Source organism: Ostrinia nubilalis, chromosome 11 (genome assembly GCF_963855985.1).
Source record: "Ostrinia nubilalis chromosome 11, ilOstNubi1.1, whole genome shotgun sequence".
NCBI classification, from domain to species: Eukaryota; Metazoa; Arthropoda; class Insecta; order Lepidoptera; family Crambidae; genus Ostrinia; species Ostrinia nubilalis.
Genome location: NC_087098.1, coordinates 7,255,373 through 7,270,554, shown reverse-complemented (window position 1 = coordinate 7,270,554; position 15,182 = coordinate 7,255,373). Strand labels below are relative to the sequence as shown.

Sequence of the window (15,182 nt, the reverse complement as noted above, 5' to 3'; positions counted from 1 at the left end):
ACACAGTGTTTTCGTAAACACAGACAACGTGCGCATGATGCAAAATAAACCCACCATAATGTAATGCAGACGCATCAGAATACGTGATTCTAAAAATAGCTGTCCATTTATATATTCATGACATCAAACATTTAAACTATTTTCCCCAATCAAGTAATAGATATTGTGCCTTCAATGGTAAACGGCTAGTCGCGGTTTTGATTTTGGGAGTGCGATTAGATCCTTCAAACCCATTGTCCGGCAACAGCCTCGGAACTAAGTTCGCAACTATGTTTAATGATAAAGACAAAGGATAGTTCCAGTTAGCGTCCTCTCAGAAACTTAACAGTCATGGTTTAGAACATCTATTTTACATAGCCCCATTATTCAATCTTTAGAACAACGTTGCCCAAAACTAGAATTATTATTTGAAAGTCGTTCTGTTTTTCTTCCAAACCGACATACGAACCGTGCATCAAGTGCCCGGCGCGGGAAAACACGTCACGTTTAGTTTAATTAATCACGCAAATAGATTTTATTACGACAAATATTTACATTAGCTGTAAAACTGTTTTACGGGAACCAATGTTCCAATTTTTTGGCGCGATGAGTTATAGCTTGGATCACTAAAATGCATCATTTTAATATTTACTCAAATCACAGAACGCTAGGAAGTAGTAGGTGAAGCTTAGTCTAATGTATAACAAGCTTTTTCTAGACCAAGAGGGCTAAGAAGAAAATACATTGTGGTCTTTATGCTCCTGAATGAAGGTGAGGTAAAATACTTATTGAATTTAACATAATGAATATTTAATAGGGTTAATAAATATTTCAGAAGCAATCCAATTATGTTGTATAACCACCATGGAATCCAATAAAAACTGGAAAAAAAATCCCAAAAAAGCACAATAAAACTGTTTCAAGCGGTGTTTCCATTATTCGTTTTGTTCAACAAACAAATAAAACAAAATTTATAATACTTTTTCCGCGCTGTTGCTTTAGCGTAGACGGGCGTTGTGAAAGAGCCCAAACCACGGAAAGCGTGACAAGGCAATATTTTTTCATTGCAAATCAATGCTATCCGATCGTTTTCCGCAACACACAAAACAAATTGCTAGTCAGCAGAAATAGCATTGCATCCATTTTTATAACAACGCGACACGCAAACTACAAGGTAACCTTTTGTGCGCTTAGCATTAATATTTTATATTATTACCTTTTTAAGTTTACTTGTATTTTTAACCGACTTCAAAAAAGGAGGAGGTTATATGTTCGGCTGTACGTGTTTTTTTTTTTAGTTTAATATCTTGCCTTTTAGTAGTCTCAGATTACCTTCTTTTTCAATATAGCCAAAATAAGCTGAACCATTTGCAACCCTTCTTGGGGAAAATATCTACTGAATTTAACCACTAACTCTTATTTTTATTGCATTTCTAGAAAGCACTGGTTTAATGAGTAATGTCCACTTAAGTAGTGTTTATTTTAAATGAAATCGAAGTAAAAAACTTCTACGGCCATTTTATTATGATTAATGCAGATCTTGTGTGTAACCATTAACGACACTAGAAAGTCTTAGGTACTACGAGTAAATTAATTACTGAACATACTTTTATACAACCTAGTAACGTCACAGCTTCATTTTACAAGCTATCGGCATTGCTGCCTTTATCGCCCTTTGAAACAGCTTCGTTTAGATCTTCTCTGAGATACCGAGCTCTCAATATGCAGCAATTAATTTAACTTCAAACAATTTGTTGCTCTTACAGACCGCGGTCTTGTCATTTCGTGACGCAACAAAACCGGCACAATGGTAGACCTTGGTACTAGAGACTATTCGGAGCGAACTCGCCTCAGTAATTACGGCAAAGTGGTTACTCGTACAGCAGATTGACAACAAAAAACATTAATAATAGCCGTGGATGTGGAACAAGCGCCGGAGAGTATATAAAGCGTAAGGCAAAAAACACTAAATGACAAATGATTCGACAGATTTGAACGCGTAGATTAGCGACATTAGAAACTGATTTCATTACATCAGAAAACTAAACCAAGACCCGTGTTATGATCACGTGGCAGCGTTTTTCGAAAGTGCAATAAGCATTGAACCGTTATTGAGCATGCAAGAGCACGATCCTAAGCCCGAGTAGAAAGAAAATTAGAGCCGTAATTATAAGATACCAGCGGGCTTGCGAGTACCAGCAGCAACGTAAGGAAGCAAAAAATGTTCATTCCATCGATTGTTTGAACCAATACTATTGTATTCTATTACATACTTTTATTCGCGATAATACAAGCTTTTATTGGTTCTTGTATTATGTTGATAACATAAATAATGTCACGATATGATCTTGCTTTTCTTATTCAATGCCCATTCTGAATTTATTTGCTTCCATTTGCAGATAAATAATGTACTTTAATCCAAATACCAATCCACCTTCATCGCTCGTTTATTCAATTAAGATGAATATTTAATCGCATCAGTTGAATTAACCTCGTTGCTGTCTCTACCAATACAGCGGAGGGCCCTAATAAAAGCCAGAGGCATTGTCCACGTTAATGCACTCCGCAGTACATTACAATATCCATGTTCTAACACTCCACCCTTATTACTTGATTCGATTAACCTCTCATTTCTTTCGGCAGCGCATCTAATGTTCATGTCGACATTCTTGAGGTCATCTCACTAATTGGGATCAATTAGTTGGGGCAATCATATTGAGAGGTCGGCTTACCAATGAAATATTTTATCACAGCATTCAGTAACTATTCTCATTTATTGGCTCTTATTGAATAGGAAAGTGTAAAGACAGTGTTACCTAAAGATTGTAAGTCAGATCAAATCACGTCGAAGGCAATGACTTCTACGAAATCATTAATCGTGACTTGCCGTGGATTTAATAATGGTGAGGAGTATCCGAGCGTGGCGGCGAGTGCGGGCGGTCGTCTGTCGGTCTTACGCATTCGTCCGCTAACCGTGAAGAAACTCATCCATTTACATCAATTCTTCAAACAAGATGACATTCAGGTACATCATTTGTTTCTGATCGGCCGGGACACCAGTTGCGTTGTACGTGGTAACGACCAACGGCTCAGGTAACAGAAGCTGTCATTACGAGGAATTGCCAGGGATATCCTCTTACACAACAACTCGCGGCGAACGAACTCCAATTTATTCGAATTCATTTCTTTCTAGCAGGTCATTAGTTATTTTATCAATTTGTTCGATCAGCCCATATCGAATTTAAATTTCTCTAACGACACATTAATTGGATTTTAGATTATAGATAAGATAAAGAAACAACAGAGGCAGATTTCTCTCAGAGTACAAATCATCTTTGTTTTCCAGCTCATTTTCAAATGGCCTTCGGATATAACAATCTTGCCTTTGAAATGTAAATTATTGTGGTCATAAGTATCGAAATGCTTTTATCTGTGCAAACTGCTTTTGACTGAGTATTGTCATTATATTTTCAGGCACTTCCAGGCGTAAAATGAATAGTTTCTTCTACAAACATTCGTTCTCTGTGAATATTATTGTTATTATTGATAGGTTATGTACTTTCTTCAAGCACTCAAATAGGTGCATTCTCATAAATACAACTGGAAAGTTGTTATTCTGTTTAAAAGTTATCAAAATCATAACGATTTTGTCTATTTATTAATAAGTATCACATTTATTATTTTCGATACTGTTTTGGATGTTGGTATTTTATTTTAGAGAGTTAGCGGTAAATGTTTACAATCTTATTTGAAATCATATAAGATTCCTATATGACTCTGGTCTCTGGGGAAATGCCGAATGTTTTGTTTTACTTCTTTTCGATCTAGATTAGTAAACTTAAAGTAGCTTCTATTTTCTTCTGCTCTATATCATAACTTTTCTTGCATTGTATCATGTCTTTTGATTGCAGAAAACTATTTAACATTTCTTTTTATGGCTTTTTCTTATTGTCTAAAGTTCTTTATTGTTTAATTTGTTTCCAAAACTTTGCATTCAGCTTCGCAAATAACATATGCACTAGTTTAGTTCTTCTGTATTAATAATACAAAGTTAAAATTTGGTCATTTAGTAAAACTGTTAACACTAGTTAGTTAGGCTTATCTAAAGCGGTGCAAACAATCAACGGACCATAAACTCGTATCGCACCAATAAAAGTATCGTGCGCTTTAATGAAACTTCGATAAAACTTCACCAATATGTGTTTAGTAAACCTCCCAGAGACACCACAGCAACAACAAACTAATAGCCTCCTCAACAATGACTTCGTGGGAAATTATTAAAAGTGAAATTAAAATCGCGCCAAGAAGTGCATGGGGTAATATGTAGTATCCGGCTGCCTTTTTATAAACAATGCTCCCCGTTACCTAGAAAACAATAGCACATCTCACAATCACACACACTGCCTTCGTCGGAAAACGCACATGCACAATTTTCCGAACACCGGTTACGGACACTGCGTCGGTCGCGTCGGAGCAAAGGGCGGCACGTACTAGCGCTGCCTCTGCGCGCGATAGACTGACGACTCGCGGCCGGACTCGCGAGCGAGCGGGACGCGCGGCGGGCGTGCCGACTCTATGCGCGCGCAAGTTCACCTCCCTTTCCTTCTTGACAACTTCACATACATCCATCCCTCACGCGCACGCTTTAGCACACCTTTCATTCCCGAGACAGGTGTTCCTTTCCCTGTGTGCGTCCAGACGCGCCGGCCTTACGTGTGTGCGCGCTTCCTGCGGCGGCGGATCGTTTTTTATACCGAGCAGAAATTATAAAAAAGTAAATGGAGGGAAAATTAAATAAAACGTTTACAATGAAGCGTTTTCCTGTGCGCTTTGAATGATTCAGTGTGCGCTATTTTTCAGGATGGGTATCATCGAGGTTTCGCTGCGGGAGTGATTACGGGGCTTTTTACGGATGTTTGAGTGATGTAGGCGGGCGTAATTAGGCACGGGGCGGAAAGGTATATTGATTGCGGTGACGCGGCTTTGTGGAAAAATCGATATTTTTGTATTAAAGGTGGCACGCGATATGTCCGGCCGGCGTCCGTATAAGTAAACCTCCGTATCGATCGCCAGACAACTTTCGACCCTAGTTTATGGCGCGCACTATAACTTGAACCGCACTTGCGAACGTTATAGAGAACGCTTTAGCTGAATGGCTTTCATAAAAATCTCTATGAGTGGGCTTCAAAAATAACTTACTTTATCTATCAAGTTGCGAAAGGTCCCAAGGACAAGCCCCCAGTCAAAGGGGAACGTTTCTATCTGGTCTGGATGTAATGGTTTACGCTCCAAAAATATTAGACGTTGCCATAACATTAGTGAAGTCAGCCAGGGCTCTGGTGAAAGCGCTCTACAAAAAGAAATCAACTTTTAAAAACTACGTAAATTACATTAAGAGCCAGCGGAGAATACGCAAACATCGCTCACCGATGGAAACTTGCAACTTTCAAGTGTCCATCAAATAATTTTAAGAACAAGCGAGGGGAAAATTTTCAGGACAACTGTGCAGTTCTGTAGCAGCGAATGCAATAAATTATACTCTTTCTGAATAACATGCTCCGTTTCGCCGGGCGTTGCCTTTTTGCAAAAGTGAAAAGAAGCAAAAAGCTTTTAAGTCGACGACTAATGTACTGGATTAATGAGAGTAGGTACTACTTACGATAAGAAAGTAGTAGTTATAATTAAGTTCCGCGCTATTTTCAAAGGAAACAGTATTAATGGCTCACGGGGGTCAATGTGCACTGTCATTAAGTAGGTTCTTTAAACGGTGTTTAGTTCTTGTTAACTTTTTATTATACATAGAACCTATAACAATATAACAAACTAAAATACTAAGAATTCAAGAGGGGAGTCGTTTAACTCTACATCATATTATGATAAGGATTCTATTCCAATTTCTTGATAGAAATCTGAATCAATTTGCAATTCTAAAAAAATATAGCAGACAGAATATAACTAGGGCAAAACATGAAATTTTATCCAACATGAATATATGCGCATAACAATGTAGTAGTATACAAACAACGAATTGAAATCTAACGAAAAGAGCGATGCCATAATGGACGACATAATGGGAACAATAGAGTTGTTTGGACCTTTCGTGATCCGAAACTCCGAAGCCGAGGAAATGAGCCTCAAAATCCGTCAAGTTCTGTCGAAATATACCAGGGTTCTGTACGTTGAGGTCCTAATTAATAGTTCAGGACTTTAGTTTATGGATTTGGATTTCAAATTTTCCGATTAGTACGACAGGTTGAAAAGCACCAAAGAGTTGGTGAGGTTATAGAGCTTTCAGTTACTGTTTCTAATTTAAACAGTACCTATACAAAAAACGATAACATAACAATCTAATTCCAATTATACCTATGCTATTATCCACGCTCTATTTACAAAGTTTTAATATTATTGGACAGAACCCTACCAATGTGGACAAATTAAATTTGTATCCAAGTTTCACCGTCCAATGGCCAAGCGGTACAAAAAATGTTCGGAAATTTTCCTTTAAATGATAGTCAACATCTGTAGCTTCTCAGGCGGAAACTTGCGATGCCCTTCAACGGCTGAGAATTTTAATACTGAAATAGTTTATTAAAGTTTGCACAAATGAAAGCTAATATTGCTGTTATTTTCTGTTTTTTACTTGCGTCACTTAATAATGGTAAATCTAGAAGTACTTATTCTAAACATAATTAAATTAGGTACTTCGTAACTTTACTTCATCATTTCCTACATAAATAAGTTTATTGTTCATCCATGCCCATTCGTTATCTTCGCTATATTAACGGGACTATTCCCACCTCTCGTTCCCACCACTGCAACTCCTGTGTAGCCAGGATCTACAGCTTGACCGCCATAAAAACCCAACCTATGAAGGTCTCTTCTCTTCTTTGGTTAGGTTCTTCTTCTATCTTCTCTATATTATACAATTCACATTATTTCTGATTATTTCGATTGATTTTGTTAATCTAAAAATAAATGTAAGTATCTCAAATGTTCTAGCACTTTTCCGTGTAATTCGGGCTCGAGTCCCTTATAATCTTATTTCACCGGCTGTAATTGCTTGTTTGACAACACTTGGCAATACGAAGTAGCTATTAATGAGCTGATTAGCAGGTAATACTTCCTTATTTATCGCCATTATTACACTCCGGTATTTCATTATGAGCATGGGGGAAAATCGGAAACGCCCGAGAATAACTTTGCGCGTTCGTTTTTCTCCCCCTCTTATAGTAGGTATCTCAGTAATCATAGTGATTTCGTAAGTGTAATGCTATGAGGATTTCTTTCGCGACAAATTTAATTTTAACCATTTAAATAATTAGGTACCTTAACCTTTTTATTAGTAGGAAAGTAAATGTTTATAATATGCATGTCTATTCAATTAAAAATAGAGTTACATAGACATGCAATATGCAATTACAAACCTTCTGAAGCTATACAAACTGTACGTACAAACCGACTCTAACTCTTCTACTAACGCTTCTGCAGTCCAGTACCTAGCTAAATAGTTGGGCTTTCTAGACTTGGTTTTGAATTAAAATCCCTGTAGGGTCACAAAACGTATAGTAAATCGGTTTTGAGAAGGTATTTGTTCCCAGTTCGGTTATTCATCATCATCATCATTTCAGCCACAGGACGTCCACTGCTGAACAAAGGCCTCCCCCAATGACTTCCACATCGCACGATTGGTCAGTTAGATGAGTAATATGCAGGCTGAATCATCTAAATGTCTGAAACGGATTACCTTAACCTTTTAGTCCAAATTGACTTCTGTCAGTGACTTTTGGTGGTTCATAAAGTTTGTCACCAAGTTGTGACTGCAGTGACCTACTCAATATTAGTAGTAATAGCAGCCTACTACTACCCTGTACCAGGGTGCCCTGACTAAGTATATCGAAGTACAATTGAGTCCGCTAACGCGATTTTCGTCACCTCGGCTGACTTCACAAAATGCTATTCCACGGACCTTTGTCATCGTAATAGTATTTCGCTGCGCCCAGATGTTGAAGCACTTAGCGGTTTGCACCGGTTTTATTATGAATAGCAACGGAACTAGTATTTTGTGGTTTCCCTCTGGAGCTAGACGCAAATTAATGCCCGAGCTTTCAGCTAGAAATTAATGTAATGCACCCTGGTTACGTGGCCAAATTGTTAGCATTCAGTAAATTCTGCAGCGCAACTAGAATACGGCGAATTTTGTAATTGAATTTTTGATATGGCACTGCGTGTGACCCGATGCGTGACAATGCGCGGGTATGAACGAATGCGCCACATTATAAACTAATCTGTACTATTTGTTAGTTTTAACCACTGAGGCAATTTAGATTTTCGAGGGAAATTAAATATACGTTATAGTCTTTCTATGATATCCACTTGGGTGAAATTGCATGCAAAAGTCTAACTTACTAATATACGTAAATATTATAAGTTCAGACACAATTTATTTTAAGTAGTTACCTATATCTCAGAGATTTCACTTGGCCCTAAAACGTTCTTCTCTTTTGTATATGAAGTATTATGTACTTCTGTCGCTGATGGACGTTTTGGGTAAAACTGTAAGTCCACAGTGAATTATATAAATAAATAAATTAGAATGAAAATTAATTGAATTTATAATTAGCTTATTAAATAAACTTAATAACCTCCATAATGACTATGAAATAACTACTCGTGCCTACTTTAAGTAGAGCACTAATTAATCAAAAGAAAATGAGACGTAGTGAATAGTTTATTGAATAAAAACATACATATTTGTTCTTTCAAGATAGGTAGATAGGAGATATTTTCAATATTATACCTATATGCTTTCTAACTTGGCGTTTCTTAATTGGTGAATAGGAAAGTGGAAATTAGGAAAAAAAAACTTTTAAAAGTAAAGAATGATGAAGCAAATAAGTAGAATGTTTTATAAAAAGACAGAAAACAAGGCCAAAAAACTATAAAAAGAATGAACGTCGGAAGATTGATCGACAGAAAATAAACTAGATACTCAAATACATAACTAATGAAAAGAAAGACAAGAAATCGCATCATAAGTAAGCGACAACCCGGAACATAGTACGCACGCGAATGTAAAGTTAACATCAAACGAAATGAACATAATAATTACTTTACGTCGATAAACAAGTGATTTTCTCCATTCACTTTAGTGGCTCGTATCCAATTTATTATGCACTTTAACAAACGAGTACATACTCAACTCTATGTATCCCTCTTAATTTTTTTCGAGTTTCCTCAATTTGTGTACGAACTATTTAAAAGTTTGAAATAAAAACAAATTGCCTACTCTCTTAAGAAGTCCAAGAAGCTTTCCCCATTCAGAGTCGCTATTTTACATGAACGCGAAACAAATTGTGATATATCTCGAGTCTTTATCCATCTGAAACTCGAGCAACACTTAAAGAGATTAAAACGCTTATATCGTGTGAGTCTTGCTCGTTTTTCATTCTCTTATTTAAGGGCTTTTACTTTTCTTTCGTTTATGCGATACGCTCACTAAGAGATTAAATTTAAGGCGTTATAATGTGGAGCAAATAGCAAACATACGCGGAGTTCTAGTTATTTGGATTATTGGCCTAATTCCAAATGAAAATACCTATTTTAGTATGAACAATATTTTTTATTTTTGTAATTTGTAGAGCTTTTCTTTAAGGAATTAGGTTAATAAGCAGAAGGCTTTTAAATGACTTGCAAAAATAACTATAAGGTCATATTGTGAGCGAGTACTAGGCATGTAGGCATATAACTTTTATTATTTAGAACTAATTTCACCTGTCGACTTAACATAACATTAACTGAACATACCGAAATGTTTTAATAGTATTTCGATTCATACGTATTTAAAACCACCTTGACACCCGCATATGACCAATTGATCGTAGTAGTCCCTGTAACATTTTTAGCGACACATTCTGGCAACCCACGTCCAGTTAAAATTTTCGAATTCAACACGTTTCAGAGCGGCGACATTATAAAGTATTCGCACGTGTGAATTAGCGCGGACCGCGGACGGTGTCGAACCTAATAAACCTGCCGGAATATTGGAATATTTTGTCAGCAAGGGCGTCAGCTTTAGCGGAGCAAGCCCTTGATGGAAGCCACACGTGAGGGAAAAATTAGGACAGTTTAATCACTTACTTGTGTATACGATATTCATCCAAGTCTGCTAAAGAGAGACTTAATAATATCCTACGGTACGACAGATTATTTATAAAAAATATTTAGACTTAAATGTTAAAAACGAAAAACTTTTAGAATCAACCATGTCAGTTTCATGCAACATAGTAGATAAGATTCCTTATTGAACGAGCATAAATTAATGATAATAATTATTTAACTTGACGACTCTGATTTCCAATTGTACAAAAAATTTCGACTCTACTGCAGATGTAGGTAAGTTATTTTATTCCTTGTCCAAAACGTTCAGCTATCTTTGCACATTTTATAATACAGTTAACAGCACATCAGACAGAAATGTATATTTCTGATGCATAGTTACCCCTATCAGTATAAAACAAGGATCCTCAACCTCAGTGTACCTTGATTTTCCGTCGCGCGTCGTTCGTACACATGTCCCATAAACCGTTTGAGTGTGCTCTCCCTATTTATTCCGAAATTTTCCCAGCAGCTAATATGTTTCGAGTTGGTTGCTCGACTGGAGTAGCAATTTTAATAAATAATTATCCCGGTCGGCGCCGGCGCGGATACACAGATATGAGCTTATTTCACTAAGTACACACGGCAGGCTCCGCTCCCATTTTCTTGTCAAAACCTTGTTTGCGTTTAACGTATTGTAATAGTCTTATTTAAGTTTGTACATGTTAAAATGTGCGTGCGCCATTTAATCTCGATTTTGACGATGCTGCGTGTAAAGACTTCCTTAAAAGTTGTATGAATTGATTACCATTAAGATGAGAAGCATACGTTTGCTAATATTACTAAACAAAATAAACAATACCAATTAGTAACCACCCATTGTACCTACTTAACGTAAATTGTTCCGTACTTTGGTTTTCCAACTACAATTTAACCGCACATCCACCTTATAACTCGGTCCTTAGTCGTTAGTCGGTCCTGAATGGCGTCATGCTTTGTCAGAAAATACTGAGCACCCACATTACGGGCTAAAAGGGTGGATGATTGGCCGAGCACGGCAAAAATATTCCAACGACGCACACCCGGCACCCGGCACTCCTAAAAACCTGAGGCTAATTGCAGTAAGATACCGTCCTTCGCTAATACGATATGTGTTACACGGGGCGAGGCGCGACTCTATGTGTTTAGAACACAAATGAGGAAACACCCAACATCAAACACAACTCTATCTGTTGTTTAACTAGAGTCGAATTTCGAGTGCACCAACTCAAATTTGGGCCGTTCCTATTTCGACTGGCCTTAATGGAAATTGTGAGCCGTGCCCGTGTCGTTACGCGCTGCAAATGTATATAATGTGTCGTCAAAAGGGTGAAATATACTTTAGTAGGCCGTGATTTCGTTCGCTACGAGCCCGGCTTACCGGCTTTTAAAAGTTTCTCCAATGAGATTTACATTACTCGGTCGAGTACGGCTCAGATTCAAGAACCCGCTTTCACGTGTTTTCAAAGAGTTTTAATTGTACAATGATTGTAAAGTTTCGCCATAAAGGGGAACATTAAAGAATGAACATTTCAAAGCCTTCAGCGAAAATGTTTTTCTAAGTCTTCTTATTCTTTTTCTGTCGTGTGGACTGTGGCAAAACAACCCTAGTGTCGAGCTTTCAGAGTTACAAAAGCATCCGACATCATTCATAATTTCAGCCATAAGACACTGACTGCTGAATATAGGCCTCCCCCAATGATTTCCATGTTGTTCGATTTTTTTTTGTTGTTGTTTTCCATGCGTCGATTACTAAACAGTAAACGCTTGGTGAGAACAAGTAAGTTCAGAGTAATTTAAAATACAATTTTTCTGCCCAGTAATAACTAAGTAGTTATAATTAAAATATTCAATTAATTCTTCCAGTCGCGTTGCACACGCTAAGGCAAGCCCTAATTTAGAAAACTAATTTCAGTTTGTGAGTGGGTAAACATGACACGAGGTAATTTCAAAGACGAGAATTTGGTCATGGGTCAAGGCTAAATTTTAGTAATAAATCTTAAACGTGTTTGCTTTCTAACAAAAGGACTTGTATCTATGAAGCTTTTAATGGTATTAAATATACAACTAAAAAGAAATACGAGAGCATTTTGTTAGTCATGCGCAAAAAAATCACGGGCACTACAACTATAAATCTCAAATTCATACTTCAGAATCCACATACTACACATTTCTTCGACTAAATCATGAACACACCTATCAAATAACAATCTTTATTCATTATTTTATGAAAAAACAAACAAGTGTGCTCAAAATAACATAATGCCTTTATTAAATTCTTCTTGCATTTATTAAGTTGGGGAGAAAACGCTCGACTTGGCTACAAGGAGCCAAAAGAGAAAAAAGTTTTGCGTTTCTTCACTAAAGAATTTTATTAATGTTGCCTTCTTTCTTGTTGGGAAAATATTATTTAACACCGATAAGCCCTCTTGAACGAGAGTTGGCCTTTTTGCGCTGTCAAGCAAACGAATGGCTACATCACATATTATTATGTTCACACATCATTTTGGCACTAGATATAGGAAAATGAAGCTACTATAAAAATGTTTCTACGAAAATGTTTCACATAAAGTTGTTTGACGCTTATTGTATCTACTGGCACCAAATTATGTTGTAATATTGCAAGTATAATACGTAATATATAGCTAAATCGACGCGATGACAATAGCTAGAAAATACTAATAGTACCTACTAAATAAACAGATAATAAATCTGAAACTAAATGTATGCAATTTCACGTCTATTTAAAGCTATTCCATGGAAATGGAATTATTCACGTCCTAGTATGAGTATCCATTTCTATTTCTGAGAATGTGTCTAGATTCAGAATATACCTGCTGCTAAACTAATAGCTGATATTATTCATTATGTGCGGTCGGGAACAAAGTTAAAGCAGTATTACAATATGTTTAACGCAGTATCCGTACGTAGTTATCCAAGTGCAAACAAAACGCATAAAACATACTTATCTAGTTAAACACACGAGTACAGTACAACCTGGTAATGTTCCAAAAAGCCTATTAAGGCCCCGGCCAACCTTTCCGCGGTATGATAAATGTCAAAAAAACACCGCACTGCAGGATAAGGCTACAATTTGCCAGCCGCACAGAACCTTAATGTCACCAATATGACATTCAAATTGTTACACAATATGTTAAATGATTAATTAGTCGGACACCCTTGTTTTGCGGCAAAAATTATTCTTTGTAAGCCAAGAGCTTTTGGGCGTCCTTAATCATAAATAAATTAAATAGCCATTTCAGAGATTGCTGTTTCCAAATTAAAATTATGTATAGAAAATGTACAATGCGAAATGTCTCTGTATTGATTGAAAAAGATGTATCTTTACAAAAACACGCATTTACAAATTGGCGGTGGAACACCAGCGCCACACAATGGTCAGCGGACGCAACGAGAACTACAGCAAAATTATCCTTTTGTATATGAAAAATCCTTTGGAATAGCAGCCTTTTATTTTCCAGGATTGCGATTGCGGTGGAGCCATTGTACAAGCAAACATTGTTCATTTTAATGAAGCTCATCTATTTCATTTTCATTATATTATTAATCAGACAGAGGTGAGTATTGTATAAGATACATTTATAACCATAACACTTTTGTGCACGGTTTTTACATTTTCTATTTTCTACAACATGAAAAACAGATGTTCTTTAGTCGAAAAGAAGGCGCCCTTTGACTTTAAAAGAATGTTTACCGTCTTATATTTATCATAACATCCATTTCTTTCTAAGATTTATCTCTCAAAAAGGCTTTTCATTTTGTAAAAAAAACATACTTTCATTTCACCGAGGCGTGGGAATTAATTTGTAACAAAAATATCCTTAAACAAGTTGGGTTCAGGCGAAAAAGCTGTCATGGCCGCCGGGAAACAAAAAACAGTGTAGATGCATATCCCACCACTAGGAATAAGTGCAGTAGATCCTATTTCCACTGAAGTCACCAGAAAAAAGTGACAATGTAGAGACTCACGTAATGTGAGTCTCTTCTATTCTTCATTTAAAGGAGACTCTGGTGGAGAAACCCGCTTATCAATCAAAATTGCCGTATCACAACAGTTGTCATTTGATATTCTAGAGTTGGACCACCATTAGGAAAATTCATTTAAGTATAACAATATTAAAACTTTTCAAACTTTTCTTTATTGGACAAGATTGGCTGTTCAGATTAATATCGAATTTCTGAAATTACCTATGGCGACGAACTTTAAACTCAAGTAACACTGGTCGACCGTGCACAAGTGAACCATTTCGACCTACCAAAGAATGCGTCCGCTCAACACAACTGCAATGTGGCTACACGCGTACAATTACAGTCCACACGCACACACTAACCCACACAATTTTGCATAAAAACGAGCAACTCGCCTCATAATTATCCCTTTGATCTCTAACACGTGAGTCACTCATTTGCCGTAGGAAAGTATGAAAAGTGCTCCCACTATACACTGCGTGACATAATTTTTTGCTCCGCTTTTAACATAGTTCTGTGACTTTTATAATACTAGCTTTGAAAATTTCCCACTTACGTAACATTATGTGTTTCGATGCGTTTTGTCAATAACTTAATAAATAATGCTTCATTTACCTGGCTGCTACCCTACCGCCTGGCTAGCTACCACCATCTTACCTAAGTCTGTCGCCATAACAACAATGTTAACAGCATTGTTGTGTTCCGGCAGTTAGAGGTAAGATAGCCAGTTCCTCCGTGGTTGAGGATTCCGGGTGAAGCTCGCTTCCACCTTCGGCCTGATCGTCACTTACCATCAGGTGAGATACAGGCCAAGAGCTTCCTCATTGTGGATAAAAAAAAAAAACCATAGCCATAACATAAAATTAATAACTAAAATTACACATCGGCTTATTACCTCCAGTTAGTACCAATTAAATGGTTCGTAATGATGGATAATGAATTTAATAATACATAGGACATAGGATATCAATTATTGTATTTTATAGATAGATGTAAATTCAATTCGAATTTATGTATTATTGTGTATTTATGTATGTTTGCAATTTTGTATACTAACGTATCGCAACTTAAGTAGCACA

At 36.7% G+C, this 15,182-nt stretch overlaps 1 protein-coding gene across 1 annotated transcript in view; it reads right to left on the bottom strand.

Annotated features, from left to right (window-relative positions):
* LOC135075978 (protein couch potato-like) overlaps nt 1–4,608 on the bottom strand; it is a 222,590-nt gene extending 217,982 nt beyond the window's left edge. The window contains exon 1 of the mRNA XM_063970425.1: nt 4,471–4,608. Within this exon, the coding sequence (XP_063826495.1) occupies nt 4,471–4,608 (138 nt within the window). The remainder of the gene's footprint in view (nt 1–4,470) is intronic.
* Between the last annotated feature and the right edge of the window lie 10,574 nt (nt 4,609–15,182).